This window comes from Trichosurus vulpecula, chromosome 1 (genome assembly GCF_011100635.1).
Source record: "Trichosurus vulpecula isolate mTriVul1 chromosome 1, mTriVul1.pri, whole genome shotgun sequence".
In the NCBI taxonomy this organism is placed as follows: Eukaryota; Metazoa; Chordata; class Mammalia; order Diprotodontia; family Phalangeridae; genus Trichosurus; species Trichosurus vulpecula.
Genome location: NC_050573.1, coordinates 499,738,128 through 499,762,478, shown reverse-complemented (window position 1 = coordinate 499,762,478; position 24,351 = coordinate 499,738,128). Strand labels below are relative to the sequence as shown.

The window sequence follows — 24,351 nt, the reverse complement described above, 5'->3', positions numbered from 1 at the left end:
GTCACATTAAGCCAAAGGGAATCAGAAAGCTTAAGGAAGTGGCATTTGATCTAGGCTTTGAAGAATGGATAGGAATTAGGTAGAGAATGAGGGGTTTGGGCTAGAGCAAAGATAGATGGAGGAGGAGAACAGGGAAAGAGAAGGATAAAGTAGGTGGGGGCATATTATAGATGGCCTTGAAGATGAGGCCCAAGAATTTGGGGTTTTTTTTAATCCGGTAGGCAGTATCGAAAGTTTTTTTGTACTTTACAATTTTTTGATAAAATGCCTAGTGACTTGAAGGATTGTTAGGCCATACTATGAACTGGCAAAAGGGTGTAGTTTCCCAGGGCCTTTGATTATTGGGGACCTATGTCCCTACTAACTCCAAATTTGATGCACATTCTTGTCTATTTTCAGGATTTTCAAAATATTGGTGCTTTTCTTTCTAGAACCCAGAAGAACCCAAATGTAGTCCCTTCTTGTTAGGACAGTACAGCAAAGTTTGTAATGGTAGTAATTCTCCATCTTTTCTGAAAAATTTATTCTGAAACCACATAGGCAGCACAATTAGAGGCAAATAACTTTTTGAAAGAGAGACCAGTGTCAGTATCTCACAGCTGATTTCAGTGAGGTTGCTGCTTCTGATAATATTTTGGGAGGATCTCTTCTGGGACAGTTTGCAAACAACATCTGGGAAAAAAATCCCTCCTATTTGGGTGTAAAAATATTGTCATAAATAAAGTGAATGAAAGTTTCATATCTTTTAAGAAACTGCCATTTCAATGGCACAATATATTCAGAAAAATTGTTTTTTAATAGGTAATAGAAATTATGTTCTATGCTGTACAATTCCATACAAAGCACCTTCTTCAGATATCTGTGTAATGTCACTTACAGCTGTGCTACCCTGGGATAACTGTTATAAAAGAAAAATTCGAAGCAGTTGCTTTTGGTGAGCATGTTTAATAATGGGCAGCAGCTCAGTGTAGAGGAGAGAGAGCTTATCAGAAAGATGTGTATTCAGATCCCTTCTCAGACACTTCCAGGCTGTGACTGGCAAGTCACCTAACCTGACAGCACCCCAAGCAACACTGAGACTAAATTGCAATACAGTTGTAGATACTCATTGGTGGGGGGAGAGTCACTCGCTGGGAATCGGCAAGTCTAATCTATTACAGATTGGAAACATCTACCATCTCCCCTCCCCTGCCCCAAATAGTTATAGTGAAAGCACAAAAGCAAAGAAATTAAGTTTAGTAAGACCCTCTAATGTGTGACCCTCTGTATTTTTCTTATTCAATAGCAGTATCAAACCATTTCCTGCTTGAAATTGTTCTCACTTGTGAAGAACACCAAGCAGAAAGGATGAAACAAAATGATCCTGCATTGGGAGAAATTGGGAGATGGAGAGGTAAAGAGCAGCTTGCCATGCCAGGGGCCTGGAAAGTCCTTCAAAAAGCTCCCATTTAAAGCTGCTCACCAGAGTTTAGTTGAATATGATCAGCACTTGCAGACCTCTTTTATTTTACGCTTCACCATAACAGCACTAAAATGGTGGAGAGTAGCCATGCTGTACATCCTTTTCAAGCGGACAGAGGAAAGTGGGAGGCTAATTTCCTTACTTGAGGATTATATTTAGATTTTTACATAAGGAATGCTAATAACAAGCCTAGTACAAGCCTTTAAAACAAAATGAAATTTTGTCTTAGTTAGAATAGGGGGGAGCTAGATTGTAGAGCTGCCAGAAACATATCAATACCATAATCTGAGCTTGGGGCACAGATCTGCCAGAAACAATTTTTATTAATTAAAATTATTCTATATTCACATGTTTCTAGCTTAGATGTCCAAACTGGCCTAGGGCCTTCATGCCTTAGACCTGTCTCTCTCCCTCAAGACAATTTGAGGTAACATAGGAATCTTGAACAAGCAAAAGATGGTAATACGTTCAAATACAGGTTTGGATTAATGTTCCAGAATAATAGTCACAATTCAGTTCCTTCCTTTGTCATTCCCCTCGAGGATTTGTTTGCCCTACTCAGAGTGACACCCTCCCTCAGTCCTTTCTAAATTACAGAACAGGGAACTCCCTTTCGGTGAGTCAAAGGCTATGGCGGTAGAGGATCTGGAAGGCCAGGTTAGAAGCTAGAGTTGAGTTAAATTTGTTTTCACCCTCAATCCTTCTTCCAGGCCTTTAACACATCTTCTTAAAACTTTGGAAAAATCTGGGAAGGATTTTAGGATGGAGAAAAATTATCTCTAAAAGATAATCTTTTTCTAAGGAAATTATTTCCAATTTATTTCCAAGAAAATATTATTTCTTAATATTTTCACTTGAAATAAAATAAGGAAGGTATGCTTCCACAATAGGAAATTGATTTTGCTTTGCTTTCCCTTTTCCACAAGCTCAAGTGTTTGATTAGAAGTTTTGAATAAGGAAGAATATTTCTACTAAAAAGATACTGGTTTTCATATGGCCCTCTGGGAAGGGAAGGGGAAGGGACACATGAGACACTATGGTGATGTAAGAAACAGAAAAACTTGTTTTCAAAATAAAGAATTAGAGGTACACATATTGTTTTTCTCTGACTTATAATTTTTTACCATCACAATTGAGTTTTTTAATGTAGAGTTTAAGAGTCTTTCCTGTGATTCACCTCAATAGGACCAACAATTGTTGGCACTAATCTATTTTTAACAAGGTCTTCAAGTCAGCCTATAGTTGAAAATGTCACGCATAAACATGCTAGCCAATTTCAACAACTGACATATTTGAAAACAACTGTCCATGGTATTTATATAGTGAGTGGGAGGCCAGGGCCTCAGATCTGGGAATCTTGTCTCACCAGCCTGTGCCCTAAGGACAACAGGTGTAGCCTCTCTGATGGACATTTTTTACTGGCTTAGTCACTTCTACTTCAATGTGCCTAAACACAATTTTCCATAGTCTTCATTGTAGAAAAATTTGGTGGTACTATTTTGACTCTGTTTTGCATACATTAGAACATCAGAACTGTCTGCCTTCTCTTTGTCTCCATACAGTCTAAGGATGAAAAGTCATGTTGCAGTAATTTTAAATGTTTGCACGTTACAGATTTTTTTTTTGATTCTTCAAGTAAACTTTGAGGGAATAGGAAGGTTCCTGTTCCCTAAGTGTATTCCATCTTATTTGCATGTTTCACTTGGCAGCCTTTGAAAAGTATTTTGCAAGGTGACCTATTTAAAATAGACTCCCTTTAAAGTCACATTGTTAATAAGTTATGCATTGCACAGGTCCACTGATGTCAGTATCTGTGTTTACCAGTCCAGTTCAGCTCTGAATATTATTCCAGTATAGCTGAAATCGTCTTCTGAAGTATATTGATGCTGCTGCTGGAACTCTCCCCGTAGGTCATACTGTCCTGGTTGGCAAGAGCCCACTATATCTATCTTGCACTGATCCCTTTGCACCCCTCACCCTCCTCCCCAGCTTTCTACCTGTTGCTCTGGGAACAGGAATTAAATCAGTATTAACATTGTTTCTGGAAATTGTGGGTCAGACATCTGTCCTATATTCACCATCCCTGTGACTTCTTAGACCAAAACATTCTTTCCTGGCTATCACACCCCATACATGTGTTATCTCCCCTATTAGAATGTAAGGTCCCCAGACTATCTGGCTTTTGTATTTACAGTGTATTCTGTATTGTACAGTGCCTGGCCCATATCTAAGGACTTATGAATGCTTTCTCATTCATTTATTATACATCCATGTTGGTCCCTCTAGATTTAAATACATCCGCAAAGGTCTTTTCAGTGTTATCTCTATTGTCTGTCTTTGCTTTTGATGTGATTTCCAATGTGTAGACAGTTCTTGAATATTTGTGTTGCTAGAAGGTAATAGTGTCATAGATAATTCAGAATGCAAATCAGACATAATTTTACACATACCTCTGCCTTCTTCAAGGTCCTGTGCCATTTCTGGTTTTGCCAAACAGTCATAAGCCTGGAGGTCAACTGGAAGGGGAGAGACAGAGGGCTGTGGATAATCCACAGATGACTAGATAGTTTGGTCATTATAAATATATATATATATGCATATATATATATACACATACATATATATGCATATATATATATATATTTCAAACTTAGTGGCATATTTGTATCAGGATCTTTTCTAAGTATAAAAGATTTTTTCTTACCTTCAAAAAATATTTCTTGTGTTTGGCCTAGCTTCAACTTTGCTGTTTCTGATGCAAGAATGAATGTTAATGTCCAGGAATCAAACTTCCCAATGTTACATTCAGGACTTTCCCAGCGCAGAGATGCTACTTTTACTTCTAAAACTCCAATCAGTTGAGCCCCTAAGGAATGAGAAACTCTTAAATATTCTAGTCTTGCTCCAGTGGCCTGCTTTTGACTTCTCCCTTTAAATGCCTTTAAGTATTGCAAGCGGAAAGGCGAGCTTTTCCTCGGACCCAGTTCTGGGGCACAGCTATCTGTAGTAGTTGGTCAAAGTACATTAGTTTTAATGAGCATGAGCTGTAGAGAATATTTTTTTTTAAAACAGATTATCTGAAGTTTAAAAACAGTACTGTGAAGCTGAGAGAATTTTTTTTTTCTTTCGGCCTTCCCTACATACTGATGATTATTCTCCTATGATGTCATTTTGGGAGTGACAGATCTATAGTGTTCTTAGTACTAGCGCTAGCACCTAGGGAATGAGGCTTCCTCCTGTCTCATCCTGCCAGCCTAGTGGTTGTGCATCTTTTGTGACATCTGCTTTGGGACTTTATTGAGAAATGTTGTGTTTTGAATCTAGAAAGCCAAAGTAGAAGCAGTCATACCCTTAGCTTTTCTGAGGGGACATTGGTATTAAAGTTTCCTATGGCCTCTTCTTATTTAATCCAGTAGAGCCACAGGAAAGGTTCTTTCCAACACTAAAATACCAAAGGGGATTTGCCAGTATACTCTATCTCCCCCGAAAGTAATAATGGACTGCTTTCAGGAAGGGTAGGGCAATATGGCGTTCTTGAATAGTGGTGGTATGTATTCAACAAGTAAGCAAGGTGAATAGAGAGCCCTTTTTTAGAGAAGAGGGAATTGGTAAGAAAGTAGCCTCTTTGTGAAGAAGGCGAATATTGCAGGTGTTCGGTAGCACATACTGCTCACATCCTGAGCCTTCAAATGGTCATTAAGTGTATTCACTCTTTTCAAATGTGGTAATATATACCAACACAGAGTATCCAAATGGCCTTTTGTTCTCAGTGTAGACTTACTATGCTCTAGTCAGCCCAGTTTCAATTTCAGTTCTTAGTATAACCACCTGGGATCATAGTTTGTACCATCAGTTAATTTTATAATTAGTTCATACTAAAAGCTAACCTCACTTGTGAATCTTCAGTACATCCTAAAATCACTCTCCCCTCTCTGATGCTATTGATCTCTCTCACACACATACGCATATAAAATATTTCATTAAACACAGAGAATGGAGTGGATCTAATTTCTAGAACAGTCCCCCAAATGCATTTAAAATTGTGGATCCCCCTCAAGGGAATTCCTCTTAGAAAAGAAGTGGGATCAGCAACCCTAGGATTATATGGCTAACAAGCTCCTATTTTCTCTGTTGTTCAGCAGTCCTGAAGTACTCCTTTGTTTGGGCATCAGGAGGATGTGGTGCCCTAATTAGGCTTGGGTGTGGAATTGTCTCACACAGAGCTGCCCTTTAGAGCAGAGCTCTCACTTCATGGGAAGTGGTTGGCAATTCTGCCTATTTCTCTGCATCTGAAGAAAGTCAGATTAAAAAGAAAACGAAAAAGTTGATCCATTTAATAATATGACTTGATTCCATTCAACAGAACTCGTTTGCATATTTGTTAATGAGGAACACCCTCATTTGTAAAATGAGGAGGTTGGACTGGATAGGTGTCCCAAACTTTTTTGTGAGAAGCTAATTTTTACTTACTCAAAGCCTTGGTTGAGCACAGTATTAAAATCTGTGGGGCTGCTTCCAGGAGGTGACATTTCCCTGGAGCTCCTACATGTCCAGAGACCATTTCCAAGAGAGAAGTAGGTGTGGAAGGAAGCTCCTTGATCCACTGTGATTTGTGATTAGAAAAAAACAGAATTTCTGAGTTAGAACTCATTGGATCATAGATTTAAAGCCAGAAAGTACCTCAGGGGTAGGTCATCTCATCTTACCGTCCCCCCCCCCATTTTTATCTTTGAGGACACTAAGTGGCAGAGCTGGGATTTGAGCCTCAGTCCTCAAAGTACAAATCCACTCCTCTTCCCATGTACTACACTGGAAGACAACCCGTGAAAACACCAAGAGTCTTGAGATGGAGTTTCTTGTTAGATGAAAGCATGGAGGCCGGTGTCACTGAATTGCAGAGGATGTGGGAGGTTACAAGATATAAGAAGACTAGAAAGATGTTGGGGGTGGGGGAGTTAGGAAGGACTTTTTATGAAGTGCCCTGTGAGGGGCACCACCATCCTCTAAGTCACCAACCTTGATGTGATCCTTTGATGCCTTACTCACATTTACCCTCCCCCCCATTCTATCTCTTGTCAAGTCTTGCTGTTTCTCCCTTCATAGCATCTTCATTTTATGTCTTCTCCTCTACTCACACCTACCACCTTGGCTCTCATCAGTCACCTCACTCCCGGGCTGTTGTAATAGCCTTTTCTTTGGTGTTCTTGGCCTAAATCACTCCCCACCTTGATCCATCTTCCACACAGATGACAAAGTGATTTTCCTAAAATGCAGATCTAACCATGTTCCCCAACACACTCAAATTCCAGTACTGCCTATTATCTCCTGGTGAGGAAATCTGTCTGCTAAAGCGTATCAACAACTGTTCTGCAATCTGCAATAGCATTACATGGAAGTGCCAAGTGACTTTCCCAGGGTCACGTGGCCAGTAAGAATTAGATGAAGGACTTAATCCCAGTCTTTCTGACTAAAAAGCTATTTTTTTTGTCCACTATGTGAACTGTGCTGATTTGTGAGAATAAATTCTTCCATCTCTTGACTAATGTAAATTGAGCTACACATGTAGTACATAGAAATCTCAGGTGCGCTTTGCATGTTGTCTGAGAGTCTCCATTTTCAGTTTATCCAGAGTGTCCCGGTGAGCTCTTTTTCTTCTTCCCCAATCTGGTGTTGATTTCCTTTTTCTGGACATCCACAGAAGCCATCCTGAATCCCAAGGCATTTAACCTCTGTGGGCCTCAGTTTCTTTATCCTCAAATGAAATGACTGAATGAGATAATCTTCAGTGTTCCTTTTGAGTCTAACCACATAGTATTTTAGCTCCATTAATTTTGTGTGTTTCTCCGAAGGCTACCTCTTGATGCTGAAGCTTAGAGCTGCTTGAAATCCCTTTACACTGTTTAGTTGGCATATCATCCAAGAGAACAGAAAAAAAATTTTCAGGGAAGATCTCTTCGTTTTTATCTTTATTGAGGACTAGCTGATACACAATGAATGCCATTTAGCCCTTTAGAGAATTACAGCTCTGCCACTGCATAGGCATTTATTTTTGATTTTCACTGTGTGATAGAATAGATGAATCTCAGTTTTGCTCTGCTCAGATTGGGGCATGACCATGATGAGCTGGTGGGTAGCCAGAGGAGAATGTGAGTGAGAAAATGTCCTAGTGGTGAGCAACATGAGTTCTGCAAGTAATCAACTTCAATTTCTTCCCATTAACTGGAATTCTTCTAAGTACATAGGAAAGTAGCAACTGACTTGTCTCCTTTACCAATCTTAAGTTTACTCATGTTTCAGCAAAACAAGCTGTCTTCAGTGTCACTTGTATAACATTTGTAGCAAGTTCGTAAGAGAGTTAAAAACAAACTTTTCTTTATAATCTTAATAAACACATGATTTTTAAACCCTAAAAATAGAGACTTACATATAATGACTCCAAGGATGCTGTAGTGACTGTGACTTCCATTCTCCCCAACTCTGTATCATTAGAGGAAAAGAAAGGATAAATATAAGGTTAATGGATTCTGCTGCTAACTGAACTTGGAAATGAGGTTTCATTGATTTAATATTTCCTCCTTTAATCCTCTCAAGCTGATGTCCCTTGTGGTCCTCTTAGCATACAGATAGTCATGTGCTTTCTTACCTCCATAAGACTCTGGGTTACATCTCCTTGGTATACAGGAGAAGGTACAAGCTGTACCTTGGCACTTGTCACTACTTCTTACCTGATTTGGAAGCCTTACAGATAAGGAAGATAATTTTCCCCACCTAAGGAGATGGACAATTAATAACTATTGGTATATGGGATGTTTAGGGAGTACTAGCACCTCTGGTGTGAGGGCTTGCTGAGCCCTTTTCAGAGCTGCTCAGCCACCTTTGGTGTCCACCTGTCACCCACCTCTCACCTGTGGCTCCAAGAAGCTGTAGCATGTGCAGTGGCCACATGCCGGTAAAATCATTAGATGGGCTAAAGCAGTTTGAGGGTAACTGACAGGTGTCAAATCTTTTGGTGAGTTAGGGGGATGTCTACCGCAAGCATGTGAAGACTTCCTTGGTGGAATAGATGGATGTGAACATTTTGTTTCAGTGGGACGTGAAGGTGGCAGAAGCAGATGTTGTGAAGCACTGAGAGCTTGGTCAGACACTGAAGATGCCTAGGTCATCCACTGCATCTTGGGTCATTGCCAGTCATTTTGACTTTTGTCTGGCCACTGGACTTCAGTGACTCAGGAAGAATGAGGCTGACGACTTTGTGCAACTCTGCCTCATTACAATCCAGTTTATACAGGAGTCAAAAGTTCTATCCACAGCCATGTTGTGGCAGGCCCCTTCTAAGAATGAATATAATTTCATTTAAATACTTTAATTCAGCTAGGTTCAACAAACATTAAGTACCTGTTATATTTAAGGCACTGTGCTAGGTGTTGGTGATACAGATAAAAAAAATTAATCCCTGTAGTCAAGACATCTAAAGGAGTAACATGTTGTAGTCAAAAGAGCCCAGGATCCCAGGGTTCTATCATCAGAGAATCTTAGAATGTTGGGAGGGATCTCAGAGATCATCTAATGCAAGCTTCAACGTATTGCAGGAATCCTTGTTACAATGTCCCTGATATATGGTCACTTACCCTTTAGCAGAATGCTTCCAGGGAGGCTTGTTCATTATGTTGTTTACCACTCAACAGTCTAATAGTTAGAAAGTTCTTCCATTAAGCTAAATGAAGTCTAAATCCATGTCATTTCTACCCATTGCTTCTAGTTTTGTCTTGTAGAACATCAAAGGACAGTTCTTTCTTCCGTGTGATAGATAGCCTTTTAAATATTTGAACACAGCTTTCATACTCCTTGCTAATCTCTCCTTCAGGATCAACATTCCTTTGTCCCTTCAGCTGCTCCCTTGATGGTACAATTTCCAGACCCTTGGATGCTATCTTTTGGAAGCACAAATTGCTTATCTTTCAATCCTGACTCTGACTTGAACTGTGTGACTTTGGACTCAGTGCTTTAACCTCTCGCTTACCTCATCTTTTGAAGAGTTGGGACTAGGTTTAGAGGCTCCTTTAGCTGTAACACTGATTATTCCGCCTTCCCCCATCCCCCAGTACCTTGTACTCTTCTTCATATTTAAGGTCTCTTCTAGCTCTTATGTTAATTATTCCCCTTCTCCCTTGAACTCTTCTTCTTTGGATTACCTTTTCTCAACTTTTGGATAGCAGTTACCTGGACTGCTACTGAGAGATCTATTTTCCCTTCTTTCTTTACCTTTCAGCATTTGGAATCTTAAGAAAGGTGGGCTGGGATCTCCCATATTCCTAAAGACCTTAGAGTTCATAATCTTGTATTATATTCTTTTGGTTATCCTCAGTTATAAATCTTTGTTCTTATTGATTTTTATACTTCATTAGTTTTATGGAACTATGATTTCATTGATAGAAGTACTTTCAGAGACAGAGATTGCAACTCATCCATCAATCGGTGAATAGCTATTTAATTAAGTTCCTACTATCTCCTAAGCCATGTATTGTGACATGTGAGATACCTAAAAACTGGGAATCATTCCCTCCCCCTCAAGGCATTTATATTCTGTTGGGAGAAGCAACATGTGCACAAACTTAAGTAAATACAAAATACATACTAAGCAATTTCTGTGGGGAAAGCACCAGCAGTTGGGGAGCTGGGATAGGCCTCCTGGAGGAGCTGAGCTTTGGAGAAAGCAAGGGATTCTTCCAGACCTTGCGGAATCAAGGAGAGAGAACATTCCGGGCCCAGGGCACAGACACCCTGTGCAAAGGCGCCAGGCACAGAGTGTTATATAAAAGAAGCGGTTCTAAGTTAGTATGACCTGATTTTAGAGTATATGAAAGGGAATAATATGTAATAACCCTAGAAAAAGTAGGCTGGAGCCAGCTTGTGAATGGCTTGAAATGCCAGAGTTTGTATTTTATCCTAGGAGGAGTAGAAAACCCTTGGAATTTCTTGAGCCATAGGGAAGTGACATGGTTAGACCTGTGCTTTAATAATAATGTCACTTCGAATCAGTGTAGAGTAGGGCTTCTTAAACTTTCTCCACTCACAACCCTTTTTGCCCAAGGAATTTTTACGTGATCCTGGGTATATATACCTATAGGTATATAAAATAGGTATACAAATCAAACGCCTGATAACAAATCATAAAGAAATTTATTTTAAAACAATTCTTTGGTGTACATGTAATTTTATCATTTATTACAGACGAAAGTAAATTTGTATAGTGATGAGATGGGAGTGCTTGTTTTTTTTTATTCTTTTTTTATTTAATTTATTTAATATATTTAGTTTTCAGCATTGATTTTCACAAGAGTTTGAATTACGAATTTTCTCCCCATTTCTACCCTCCCGCCCACTCCAAGATGGCGTATATTCTGGTTGCCCCGTTCCCCAGTCAGCCCTCCATTCTGTCACCCCACTCCCCTCCCATCCCCTTTTCCCTCCTTCTCTTGTAAGGCAAGATAAATTTCTATGCCTGTGTACCTTATTTCCTAGTTGCATGCAAAAACTTTTTTTTGTTGTTGTTTTTGAACGTCTGTTTTTAAAACTTTGAGTTCCAAATTCTCTCCCCTCTTCCCTCCCCCACCCCTTCCTAAGAAGGCAAGCAAATCAGCATAGGCTACATGCATATCATTATGTAAAAGCCTTGCACAGTACTCACATTGTGAAGACTATGTTTTGCTCCTTCCTAACCTATCCCCCTTTATTGAATTTTCTCCCTTGACCCTGTCCCTTTTTGAAAGTGTTTGTTTTTGATTACCTCCTCCCCCATCTGCCCTCCCTTCTATCATCCCCCCTTTTTTATTGCCTTCCTCCTTCTTTCCTGTGGGGTAAGATACTCAATTGAGTGTGTATGTTATTCCCTCCTCAGGTCAAATCCGATGAGAGCAAGATTTACTCATTTCCCCTCACCTGCCCCCTCTTCCCTTCCTACAGAACCGCTTTTTTCTCACCACTTTTATGCGAGATAATTTACCCCATTCTATCTCTCCCTTTCTCCCTCTCTCAATATATTCCTCTGTCATCCCTTAATTTGATTTTATTTTTTTAGATATCATCCTTTCATATTCAACTCACCCTGTGCCCTCTCTCTCTCTCTCTCTCTCTCTCTCAAAATATATATATACACATATATATGTACATATATATATATACACCTACATATATACATACACACACACACATATATATACATATACATACACACATATACGTATATTCCTTTCAGTGCTTGTTTATTTTTGCTTAGTCCAGTCTTGCTGGAATATTTGATTCTGCAGGACATAGAGCATCTTCAACATTTTTTAGAGTTGATCAGTATTTTGGTTTTTATAATCATCAATGCTGTGTTAAGAACCAAGGCTGCAATGAAGTCACGCAATGTAACACTGGTAAGTGCTGCCAGAAACACCTCGGGTTCATTACATGTTTGATTTTGAATTACTTTTTGGTCATTGCATATTCAGAAACCTTTTACTGTTGCCAAACTTTCCATGACTCCTACATTCAGTTATGTGACTCTGTATGGGGTCATGACCCACAGTTTAAGAAGTGCTGGAGATGTGGAGGACACATTACAGACTGAATACAAAGTAACTAATTAGGAGGCTGTTGCAGTAGCCCCAGTGAGAAGTGGTGAGAGCCTGAACTAGAGTGAGTGCCATGTGAAGGGAAAAGAGATAGATGGATGGATGGATGGGGAGATGTTCTAGAAGCAGAATCTGCAAAACTCTGCAACTGACTAGATATGAGGAGTGGGGAATAGTGAAAAGCCAAGAATGACTAAGAGATTGTGAACCTGGATGAAAAGATAGAGATACTCTTGGCAGAAAATGGAAAGTTAGGAAGAGTGGAGCACTGCAGGGAGAAAGATAATCCATTCTGTTTTGAATATGTTGAGTTTGAGATGTCTATGGGATATACACTTGGGAAAGTCCAGTAGGCAGTTGGTGATGTAGGAGCTCAGGAAAATACTAGAGATAGAAATCTTGGAGTCATCTGCATAACGATAACGATTGAATCCCTGGAAACTGATGAGACCTCAGATAGAGAGATTGTAGAAGGAGAAAAAGGGTACATCAAAAGCTAGTGGGTTGGATGTGGATGATAATCTAGCAGAGGAGGCTTGGAAGAAGCAACTAGAAAAAGAATTAAGAGCCATGTCAGAAAAACCTAAAGAGAAGATCCAGAAGAAAAGGCTGGTTAACAATGTTATATTCTGTAGAGGTCAAGAAGGAAGCATGAGGAGTGAGCAAAGGCCTTATTTTGCAATTAAGAGATAGTAAATAACTTTTGAGGGAGCTACAGAGAAGTGAATGAGAAGAGAGGAAGTAGAAGCAAGATATAGACAGCTTGTTCTTGGAATTTGACTGAAAGGGTGGAGAAGAGGGGGGACTATAATTTGAGACGATGGAGGTTCAAGTGAAAGGCTTTTTTTGTTGTTGGCAGGGCAATTGGGGTTAAGTGACTTGCCCAAGGTCACACAGCTAGTAAGTGTGTTGTGTCTGAGGCCACATTTGAACTCAGGTCCTCCTGACTCCAGGGCCGGTGCTCTACTCACTGTGCCACCTAGCTGCCCCCAAGTGAAAGGCTTTTTAAGGAAGGGGGAAACCAGGGCATGTTGGTAGTTATACCTTTCTTTCCTGTCTGATTTTTGCCCCTGGTTTCCCCCAGCAAATCCTTCGCAGGGGGCCCAGTCAAAGTGCTCATGGCCTTCCTGTAGAGCTCTTGATATTACATAGATTACCAATGGATTGTGTGAGCTGTTTGTCCATCCTTTGCTCTTGCTGTGTGACTGACCTGTCATTTTTCCCATGTACATCTATATCCATATGATATGTATCTCACATACAAACATACACATACATGGCATCCCGTATTATCCATGCTGCTGCTACTTCTGTGCAATTCTTCCTTGGTAATATGTCACAGTCTGCTCACCAGGCCCCTCTATGTTGTTCTTTGACTGACCTTTCACTTTGGTTCTTCAGAGACTGGCAATCCGTGACTTGTAGCTGAACAGCATCCCAAGAAGAATGTTGTTGTTAAAAGTTAGGATTTTGTAGTAGGAAGCAGGTTGGGGCCATTCACAGTGCTGCTCCTTTTCCCAGAGGTCATTCGGCCTGCTTCTCCACTCATGTTCATCCGTGAGCCTGGATGATTGTTCATGTCCAGTGGCCATCCCAGAGTATGTACTGATGGACCGTCTCCATGGGCTGTTCGTCCAACTACATTTCATAGCATGGACAATGGAGGTTTTCCTGTGTGGGTAATCAAGCCAATGTCTCTAGTGATTTTGGATTAGGAAGCTCAGCAGTGTTTGGGGCTTCACGCTGTTGGTACAGTGACAATGTCGTAAAGAAACAAGAAGCATCTGGAGGATCTCACCTTCTATAGGAAATCCCTCGCTGATTTAGTCTTCGTGTCAGATGGCCTCCAAAAGGGGAGCAAGTACCTTTGGCAAGCATATGTCTCCCAGTTCTATGCCATGCTTGACATTAATTTGATTTTTATTAATTACCAGAAATCATTTGGAACCGAGCCAAGTGGGAAAAAGGTAGGCAGTTAAGCCTGGGCTCGTGTGACATATGGGAAGGGCATTAGCAAGGGGTCACAAGGCCTGAAGTCTAGTCCTGGCTCTGCCACTTACTGGGGACTTTAAAGAGTCTCAGAGCCTGAGTCCTTAGTTTATAGAGCAGTTATGATGCCTGCCTACCCATAATGACCTACCGTAGAGGGTGAAGTACACTTTAGAAATTATTTTGAAAACATGAGAAAATATTTGAGAAATTAATGTACCTTACAAGTTACTGTGATTGTTACAGCTCTTCACTTTTCCTGCCCATGCTTCCTTTATTCCAGGGGAAATCTAAAAGCTTTTTTTCTCTCCTTTTACAGAAAAGGCTACAGATGGATCCCTACAGAGTGAGGACTGGACATTGAATATGGAGATCTGTGATATCATCAATGAGACAGAAGAAGGGTATGTACAAGTATTTGTGATCATTAGAAAGCATTTATTAAGTGTCTCCCAACACGTAGTATGTACCACGCTGGGAAGGTCTTACATTCCTTCCATCTACTCTATTTTGTGGGTACTGATTTTATGTATTTGTGTTCTCCCTCATTAGATTGTTAGCTCCTTGAGGGCAGGAACTATTTCTGCTTTTTCTTTGTATCCCCGGCACTTAGCACAGTGACTGATACATAGTAAGCAAACCCTTAATAAATGCTTATTGCCTGATTGCTTAAGGATTTTTTTGTTGTGATATACAGGTATGCCTCAGAGATATTGTACAGTAATATCACAATTAAGTGAGTCACACTAATTTTTTTTGGTTTCCCAGTGCATATAAAAGTTATGTTTATACTATACTGTAATCTATTAAGTGTGCCATAGTATGATGTCTAGAAATAGCCAATGTATTTACCTTAAATACAAAATACTTCATTGCTAAAAAATGCTAATCATCATCTGAGCCTTCGGCAAGTCGTAGTCTTTTAGCTGGTGGAGGGACTTGCCTCGATGTTGACAGCTGAAGCTGATGGCTGCTGACTGAGCAGAGTAGTGGTTGCTGAAGGTTGGGGTGGCTGTGGCAATTTCTTAAAATAAGACGACAATGAAGTTTAACTTATCAGCCGACTCTTCCTTTCACTTGAATACTTAGAGGCCATTGTAGGGTTATTAATTGGCCTAATTTCAGTATTGTTGTCTCTCAAGGAATAAGGAGACCAAAAGAGAGGGAGAGAGATGGGAATGGGAAGAGCAGATCAGTGGAGCAGTGAACACGCACACAACATTTATTCATTAAGTTCACTGTCTTATATGTGCCATCTAGGCCAATCCATGCTTTAGTGAGAAACCCTTAGCTAATGAGCACCATAAGCCTACTCTTTGGTGAAAGGAGTTTTCCTTTTTTCCTTTTTTTAGTATTTGAAAGGATCAAGTGATAGAAATAGTTCTGTAATATTAGAATATTGTGAAGTCCATGTTGATCCTTCATGATTTTATAACTTTAGGTCATGTTCCTTTCTAGCCATTCTCTTCCCGGTCTAAAGCATCCTGACTTTCTAATTTCTCCTCATGTAGCAGCTACTGCTACCCTCATCTCTTTAATCATTTTTGTTTCTTTTTCTTGACCCATTCCTGTTGCATTTTGTTTTTCTTCAGGTCTCTGTTTCTGATATCATATCCTCCTGTTCCTTTTTTCAATTCCCTGTCTTAACCTTTACTGTGCTGCTTCTTCCTGACTTCTCATTTCCTGCTACTGCCTCTGCTAACTAAAGTATTGATCCCTTCTTGAAAATTTACTATTTCCCACAAATTTCCTTACGATCATCTATTACTAAAGTTTTTCTCCCTGGGAGAACTGATAAGTTAAACTTCATTGTTGTCTTATTTTAAGAAATTGCCACAGCCACCCCAACCTTCAGCAACCACTACTCTGCTCAGTCAGCAGCCATCAGCTTCAGCTGTCAACATCGAGGCAAGTCCCTCCACCAGCTAAAAGACTACGACTTGCCGAAGGCTCAGATGATGATTAGCATTTTTTAGCAATGAAGTATTTTGTATTTAAGGTAAATACATTGGCTATTTTTAGACATAATTTTAGACAAATTGCTCCCACACTCATACAGGTTTCTCTACCTTTTTAGTTTTTACATCTTAAAGATGAATAGTCAGTTAAATTTTAAAACAGTACATCTATGCTTTCACTTAGAAGTGAGAGAATTTTGAGCTTAGTAGTACTTCCACACGGTAAATAATCATAGCCAACGGATCTTTTTTAGTTTCTTTGCTTCACAGGTGTATAGGAAGAGAATAACAAGTTTGGATACAGAATGACTAGGAAGTCCTGTTACAGCCATATAAATCAGAATTGGGGTGTTAGAAGTAAAGCATAGAATCTCACTTTAGAACGGGCCTGAGAAGCCGTACAATTCAGTCCCTACTTGAATAACCATGTGCCTGATTGTATCCAGCCTTTTCCTGATGACCTCTGTCCAGTGCAGAGTATCCCCTGCCTCCCTAGACAGCCTTTTCCACTTTTGGATGGCTCTTGTTATTAGGAAGCATTGTTTCAGTATGTCAGCCATCAATTTTTCCTCTCTGCCACTTCTATCCATTGCGTCTGGCTCTGTCCTCAAGGGCAGGACAAATCAAACCCCTTTTCCACGTGATGACCTTTCATACACTTGGAAGATAGCTATCATGTTTCCTCCTTGCTAAATCTCTTCTCAGTTCCTTCAAATGATCCTCATGTGGTGTTCTGAGCCAGGCTTGACTTAGATGAGTCTAGTGGTTCAGGCTCAGAATTGGAATGAAACAAGGTACTTGTAGACTGTCCAGCATTGAACAAAAAAGAAGTGTATTTCACAATAGCATGGAAAGCATACTTATCCTTTGTCTCCAAATGGAAATATCATCTTATCAGAAGGGTGCATTGATTAACAGGAGAGCTGAACATCTGTCACATCTTGGGAGAACCTCATGGTCCTAGCTAGCCTTTATATGCCGTAGGTGATTGGGAAGCCTTGTTAACAACTCAAGCCCTAGTGTTGTAGTCCAGTTAAATTTTCAGGACAGCTTCCTTCCATTTTAGGGGAAAATTAACCCAGCCTGTATGGCAGGGTCCTAAGTAATTGCTGTTTCTACCATATCCCACCTCTTGGAATGATCCTTCTACCACTTAAATGACCATAGAGACATCAATGGACCATCCTGACCTTGAGGACATGAGAACCCTTGGATCGGCCATCCTGGAGGAGCAGTTTAGTGCCCATAAAAGAAAAGCAGAAGTGAGCAATGTGTCATTTCCCTAAAGGAAAGCAGTACCAGTGTGCCTAAATATGAAGGCCAGAAATAGCAAGCATTGCCTCTTCCCTTGGGAAAGACTGAGTTCTGAGTTTTCCATGTGGTTGATGATATTGGGGGGAAGTTCAAGTTCACAGTATATCTCTGTATGTAAAATTATGAGAGGGAACAGGAGCTCAGCTAGGAACATCATGACCACTGCACAGATGATTGCACTTCCAGCACAGCTACAGACTATGGTTGTCTGTAGTAAGGTAGCTAAGAGGTTGTAAGCCTCTGCCTGTCCCAGGTGATAGCTGATACCTGAGTTGATACCAAGACTCACACTGTACCACCACTTACTCCATAAACTACCAGCCAGAACCTTCCCATACCTGGGAGTCCCCTCAGGGGGATGACACCAGATATTTGCTCCTTTAGGAGCCTTTGCTCAGGGGGCACTCCTGCTTCTTCAGGGACTAGGCAAGGATTCCCCTTTACCTTCACCCAGCAACTTAGAGTTGATATCAAGCCATTTAAGGGATCTTCAGTCTTCCAAATAAATTCATACTCATAATAGTTATGCGGAGGTAACTATGTCACTAGAAAGCAAGGTATACCCCAACAATGACATCCTATGGTTCCTCAAACCCTTTCTGGGAGAGAGCTGTACAGATCAGTTCAAGGAAAAGGAGACCACCAAATGAGAGGACCCTGTGCCATTTCCCCAGGATGTATGGAGTCCCTTCAGGAGGCAGAGACCTTAAGGCCCAGGCAACTCTGCAGTGAATTGGATAGAGGACTGAAGAGGGTCAGTCAAGAGTATCTAAAAGCAATCTGGCCTCATCAGGTAAATCTTCCAGGAGAATGGATCGAGAAACCACTAGAGCCCTCCCTCTTCCTAGGGTGGCTTCATGCAGGTGGGACATCCAATGCTGAAAGAGTTATTTCAGGCACCTGTTGTTTCAGGCATCTATTCTATAGTTCAACAGTGTCAGCCTAAGGATGGTATGAGGGGTAGAAGAACCATCAGATGTGATGGTGGCAGGTTAGTCTTGGTCCTCCTTCATAGTGAATTGGATGCCTTAATCAGAGATATTAGTGTCGAGGTGCTCACAAAGAAGAATTTGTTCTGGAAGGGTTTTGATGGTGGTTGCTGAGGTAGCAAAATTTACTAACACTGCAATGATATCCCAAAAAGTACCAATTGCTGTTAGAGACAAACCTCTTGATAGCCAATATAATCAGTTTCCCAATTGGAGGCAGGTCAGGAACCACGGGGACCATGCCTTACTCATATTTCTGATTTGCACAATGGGTGACTTTATGCAGAAATAGCTGTTTTGTCTTTAGTTAAGGGACCCATCACAACATGGCCCTCATGTCCATATTAGTGATGGACCCACTCCTTCACTTCTACTCTTCTCTCAATGTTGTCATCCTAGTTGTTCAGTTTAGCAGAGGGCATATGATGTCACTCATGGGCACTGATGTCCTCCCCACAAATAACCGAATGTGAAGGGCGGTCTCATTAAAGTTTCTCCATTGGTCCTGACCCCAAAGGGATCAGAGGACTTTGATTGTGTAGTCTGGGTTTTTCCAGGTCTCAGATGACTTAGCCAGACTCATGGCCTTTACCCAGGAATCAATGTATATAACAATCTCATCTACTCTGTCCCTCAAGACAACCACCTTTCTGAAGTTGTGTGGTGACTGGTTGGAACTTGCGGCTCCAGAAACCCAACAGTCGTTTGACCTAGCCACCCCCTGTGTACCTGTCAAAAACTTGACTCAACTTGATACTTATGGACTGAGACATACAAAAACTTGGGTCCCACAGAATCAGAAAACCCAGGAGATGAGAGTGCTGGCTGGTCCTCTCTAGATCTTCCAGGGCTGTAGCCTGTTCTGGGCCTCCACTCAAAAGAGGCCCACCTGTGAATGATTTGGTTATTTGAGGCCATCAGGATAACCAGGAGGAAAGCATAGCTTCTTCGAAACCCAAACTGTCCAATAAATTATTGGACTATAGACAAGCAAGTGTCAGTAGTTTGTTCAGTCAGCATAACAACTTTGTTCAACCACCAAGTGCCATCTACTTTCCCCACTGTCCACACAAGATTGTTTTAAGGAGAACTGGCATAAGTACTCTCATCTTCTTCATCTCCTCACTGTAGAAGAAATATCTTTCAGCCACCCCCTACCTCCACCTGAGTAAGAATGCTTTTTCCCTTTCTTGAATGTATACCCCCTGAAACTCCAAGGGTAAACTGATATGTACCCATGGATCCAATGAGAGCCCCCTGGTATGATAGTAACCTGCCTCCTCTTATACATTTGGTGACTTCCCCCTTTCCAAGCTATTATGACTTACGCATATTGCTTTCTATCCCCTTGAAATTCTCTAGCTAAGATGACCAGAGCCTCAGAGGAGCCCCTGTGTTGGCCCTAGGAAGATTCATCCCCAAAGTCCCTCAAGTCTAGACACAGAGATTTGAGTGGCTCTGGACTACAAAGTGGGTTGGCTCCTTACTGCCCTGATCCTTGATGTCATGACATAGTTTTACTAGGTCCTCCACAGGCTGGTGATCAGGTGTCTCTATCAATCCCATATTTCAGGAACCACACCTAAAGCTCCTTTTAGGAGAGGCTTCCCTCAACTTCTTCCCACACTCCCTGCTCCCTTCTGTCATCCTCAGAGCACTTGTTGGTACTGACAGCCATATTTTTCCAGATAGCTACTTTGGGCTGTCCCAGTTTCCTGTTCAGATTTCACCAGTTGACATTAGCTGGTCATAGACGGTGGGTGAGGAGTTATGGTGGAGTGGCATAGATCTAGTTTACCAAACCCATCCTTTCAAAGGACTTCATTCCTTCCCTTGTTAACCCCCAGTGGAAAACTAATTGCAGAGAGAATCTATCTTTATGGAGCCAGGTGTGCAAAACTCTCCATCCATGGCCTCTAATTAATTCACCTAGATATACAAAAGTAGGTTTTGTGAGCTCCCCAAACCAATGTAATTCTGACCAGGAAGAGCTCTGCATCAGCCCCTCTGGACCATGTTCTCCTGAGCCATTTGTTCCGGCGACCTATCGAGTTGTTGCTTAAACTTCTTCAGTCTTCCAGCCAGCCTTGATCTTCTAAATTCCTTGTTTCTCCTACCACATACAGCATGATCTGAATGCCTTTTGCCACCCTGTCCACCCTCTTGCCACGCTCCCAAGCTCATTGGTGTCCTAAAAATGCAGTGGCTGGGACTAAGTGTATTACTGCAGATGTAGCCTGACAAAGGCAGAGTACAGCGTTATTCTCATCCTTCTAGTCCTAGACACTCTTGCTGTCCCTGCAGCCTTAGATCCCATTAGCTTTTTTGGCTGCTACATTACACAGCCGCCTCATTGAGCTTGCAACCTACTAAAACAATGAGACCTTTTAAGGTGAGCTTCATATTATCTGTTTAGCCATGCCTAACCTATTTCTCTCTAACCTGTTCAAAAAGATACATGAGAGACTTTGTCACATGCTTTGCTGAAACCTAGCTGTATTGTGTCTGTGACATTTCCTTGATCTACCAGCCTTGTTACCCTGTCAGAAAAGGAAGTGGGGCCACTCTGGCATGACCTGTTCTTGAGGAAGCCATATTGGCTCTTGGTGATCACCATTTCCCTTTTCAGTGTTCGTAAGCCATTCTTTTAAAGAAAATATATTTTAGAATATTTCCAGAAGTTCAAGTGAGGCTCAATGACTTAGAGTCTGTAGATCTTGCCCTCTTCCCTTTTATTATTTGCCCTTTTCAGGTCCTATAACACCTGTTGTCGTCTCCACAGTTTTTCAGTGTTTGTTTTTCTTAGTCCATGTGTGTCTACATAAGTGTCTCTGGGTTAGATGTCAGAAACCAGCTCTGTCCCTCTTCAGAGAATAATATTGGATAGCAAATAGGAAAGCTTTTTGTACAACAGTATCGCATGTACCTTGGGAGCATAGTGAATGATTTCGTATTTTCTAATTTCACCTGTGGAATCTTCAGGGGGTTTATACATATATTTTGTTTTAGTCCCAAGGATGCCATACGGGCCCTGAAGAAGAGGCTCAATGGAAACAGAAACTACAGAGAAGTGATGTTGGCATTAACAGTGAGTATCATTCTCCAAAGTTCCATGAAATCATCTTGTAAAAGAAAGGGACAGAATTTCACAGTTTCATAAACCATTTTCTTTTTTTGTTGTTCTTCTTTGTATATCAAGACACTTGTATTTGTTGGTGATTAAATTCATAATAGAAATATATATAAATTACTGTTTTTAAACAAAGAACCATCTTATTTCCTTTGTTTCACATCCAAGTCATTTCTCTCTCTGTCTGTCTGGCTATTCAATACCGTATGCAAACTGAGAATGCATAAGAAATAGAAATTGAAGTAGCTATAAAGGAACTACAGAAGGGGAAAAAACCCTGATCCTGATGGATTTTTAAGCAAATTCTATCAAACTTTTAAAGAACATTGAACAAATTTGGATTTATACCAGGACATAAGGATGATTCAGCATTAGAAAAGTAATTAACATAATTACATTAAAAATAAAAAAAATCTAGCTCGCATAATTGTAACAGTGGATGCAGAAAAAAGCCTTTGACAAAGTGCAATACTCATTTATTCTAAAAACTGTACAAAGTATAGCCATAGAAGGATCTTTTTTAAAAATATGATAAAAAATATTTAAAAATCTAAGTTAGCATTATATGCAATGAGGACACAATAGAAACCAATATGCTACTGACAGTAATAAGGAAGGAGAAAGAAAGTAAAGAATTAAGAAACAAAGAGGGAACAAAATTATCCCAATTTACTAGTGACATGATAGCTTACTTAGAAAATTCTAGGGAATCAACAAAGAAACTACCTGAGACAATAGTGATGTGGCAGAATACAAAATAAATCTACAGAAATCAATACCTTCTGCCCCCAAGACTATGGTCTTGTGTGCATGATATATCTGTCCCTCATATTCCATGAAGTCAAGATTTCTTGCATTTGAATTCTTACTCTGTGATTTATGACATGCTTTTGAAGTTCTCCATAGTTTAGTTTCCTTCTCTGAAATATGAGGTTAATACTTGTTTGTAAAGTGTAGTTTAGCTAAGAAATGGAGACGTGGTTTCATGAGAAGAGCACAAAGCTGAGAATCTGAAAACCTGTGTTCTGGTGGTAGAATCTGGTTGGTACTCAGCTGCCAGCTAGCTCTGTGACCCCAGGCAAATCACAAACCTACTATAGGCCTTCACATCTTCTTTCTAAAATAGAAGTGATAATACCTGCCCTATTTGCTGTGCAGGATGAAATGAGATAGCAGATGTGAAAATTTCTTTGAAAAAAACTTTTTACAAACATAAAGCATAGTATATATAATTCAAAGCATTTCTTGCCTAACCTTACCTTCCTTGTAGGTACTTTTAGGAAGCAATAGATTGAATTTTGCTTTCCCTTAAAGCAGTAGTTATTTAAATGAGAGACCTGGAAATTTTATGTCTGTGAGATGCTATAACTATTTGAAAGAACCACCAGCCTTCAGACATATATAGAAATCTAGGTCACAGTCAATTCATGTAATAAACTAAGATAAATCAGCATACAGGTTTGAGATAGTGGGTCATTTATCCTATTCTGTTTTAAAGTGTTACCTTTATAGTCAGAGAAACTTTCCTTTGGCCTGAAGTGAAAAACTAGACCTTCATGTATTTCTGTTATAAGTAGATCGATATTTCAATGATGTTGGATAAGAAGTTGAGAGTAGAAAATCCTTCCTTTTACATTTCAGCCAGAGCATGTGTGACATTCACTGAGACAAATGAGCCCAGTCTGAATCATTCCATTACAGTAACGTTCTATTTATCTGAAGTCATCAGGAAATAAGCTATTCCATACAAGAGAAAAATTACTATGCTGTACTTCAGTATAATGATGCCCTTCTATTCATGTGTGCAGCACCATTTGCTTCTCCGCTAAGTGGCTTCAAACTGTTGTTTCTCAAATGCTTATGTCTACTTTGTATGGTTTTTCTGTCTTTTTCCTTAGTGTCAGTTATTACTATTGTCAGTATGTTTGATGGTAGCCATGCCTTCCAACATTTGAATCAGCTGAGATCTGGGAAGCCAGAAAAAACAAAATTTGTTAAAATTATGTCAAATTTAAGAATAAATAAGTGATGAGAGAAGACATAGAAGGTCATCTTTTGAGAAAAGTGTATGAATTTGGGGGTCTCTATTTTGGCTTGATATTTTTTTCTTACTTTATGGTTCTTAGATATATTACAAATGATTATGGTTGCCATATTAAGTGTCTTCCAGTCAAATATTGCTATACGTTGTTTGTTCTTGTTGCACTTAAACAAGACCACTCTAACCTAATAAGACTTGGGGCAAATGTCTGGCTTGGGGCCGATTGTGAGGACATTAGAGTAGATGTGAAGTCAGACCGGATCTTGTTCTTCTAGTGTCTGCCAACTCATAGAGGTTTCCTAGATAGATACACAGACAGACAGACAGACAGACAGATAGATAGATAGACAGACAGACACACAGACAGATAGATAGATAGATAGATAGATAGATAGATAGATAGATAGATAGATAGGATCTATTGTGAGGACATCAGTGTAGGTGTGAAATCAGATGGGATCTTATTCTTCTAGTGTTTGCCAACTCAGAGAGGTTTCCTAGATAGACAGACAGACAGACAGATAGATAGATAGATAGATAGATAGATAGAAGTTTTTTTATTAAGGTTTTTTATGTGACAGGTGCTGTGCTAAGCACTGGATGTACAAATACAAGGAAAATCTTTCTCTTAATCTCTCTCAGGGATAGCAGCAGATCTGGTTTACCCTATAGCACTCACCATTCAATTTCAAATTGAATTAGCTTGGACTTTTGGGAACTGAGCTAGTGTCTGTGATCCAAACAAACTTTGATAAATTGACTTTGAAACTTTCTGGCCTAGAAAACAAAGTGATTGTGTTCCTTGCAACCTAGTCACCCTTTCTCTTCCTCTGCACCTAAGTGTGAGGTCTC

General features: G+C 40.2%; 1 protein-coding gene across 3 annotated transcripts in view; it reads left to right on the top strand.

The window, feature by feature from the left end:
• TOM1L2 (target of myb1 like 2 membrane trafficking protein) overlaps nucleotides 1-24,351 on the top strand; it is a 142,684-nt gene that overhangs the window by 30,485 nt on the left and 87,848 nt on the right. For all 3 annotated transcript variants that reach the window (XM_036739690.1, XM_036739696.1, XM_036739685.1), the window contains exons 2-3: nucleotides 14,387-14,471; nucleotides 21,338-21,416. In XM_036739690.1, coding sequence (XP_036595585.1) covers nucleotides 14,387-14,471; nucleotides 21,338-21,416 — 164 coding nt within the window. The remainder of the gene's footprint in view (nucleotides 1-14,386; nucleotides 14,472-21,337; nucleotides 21,417-24,351) is intronic.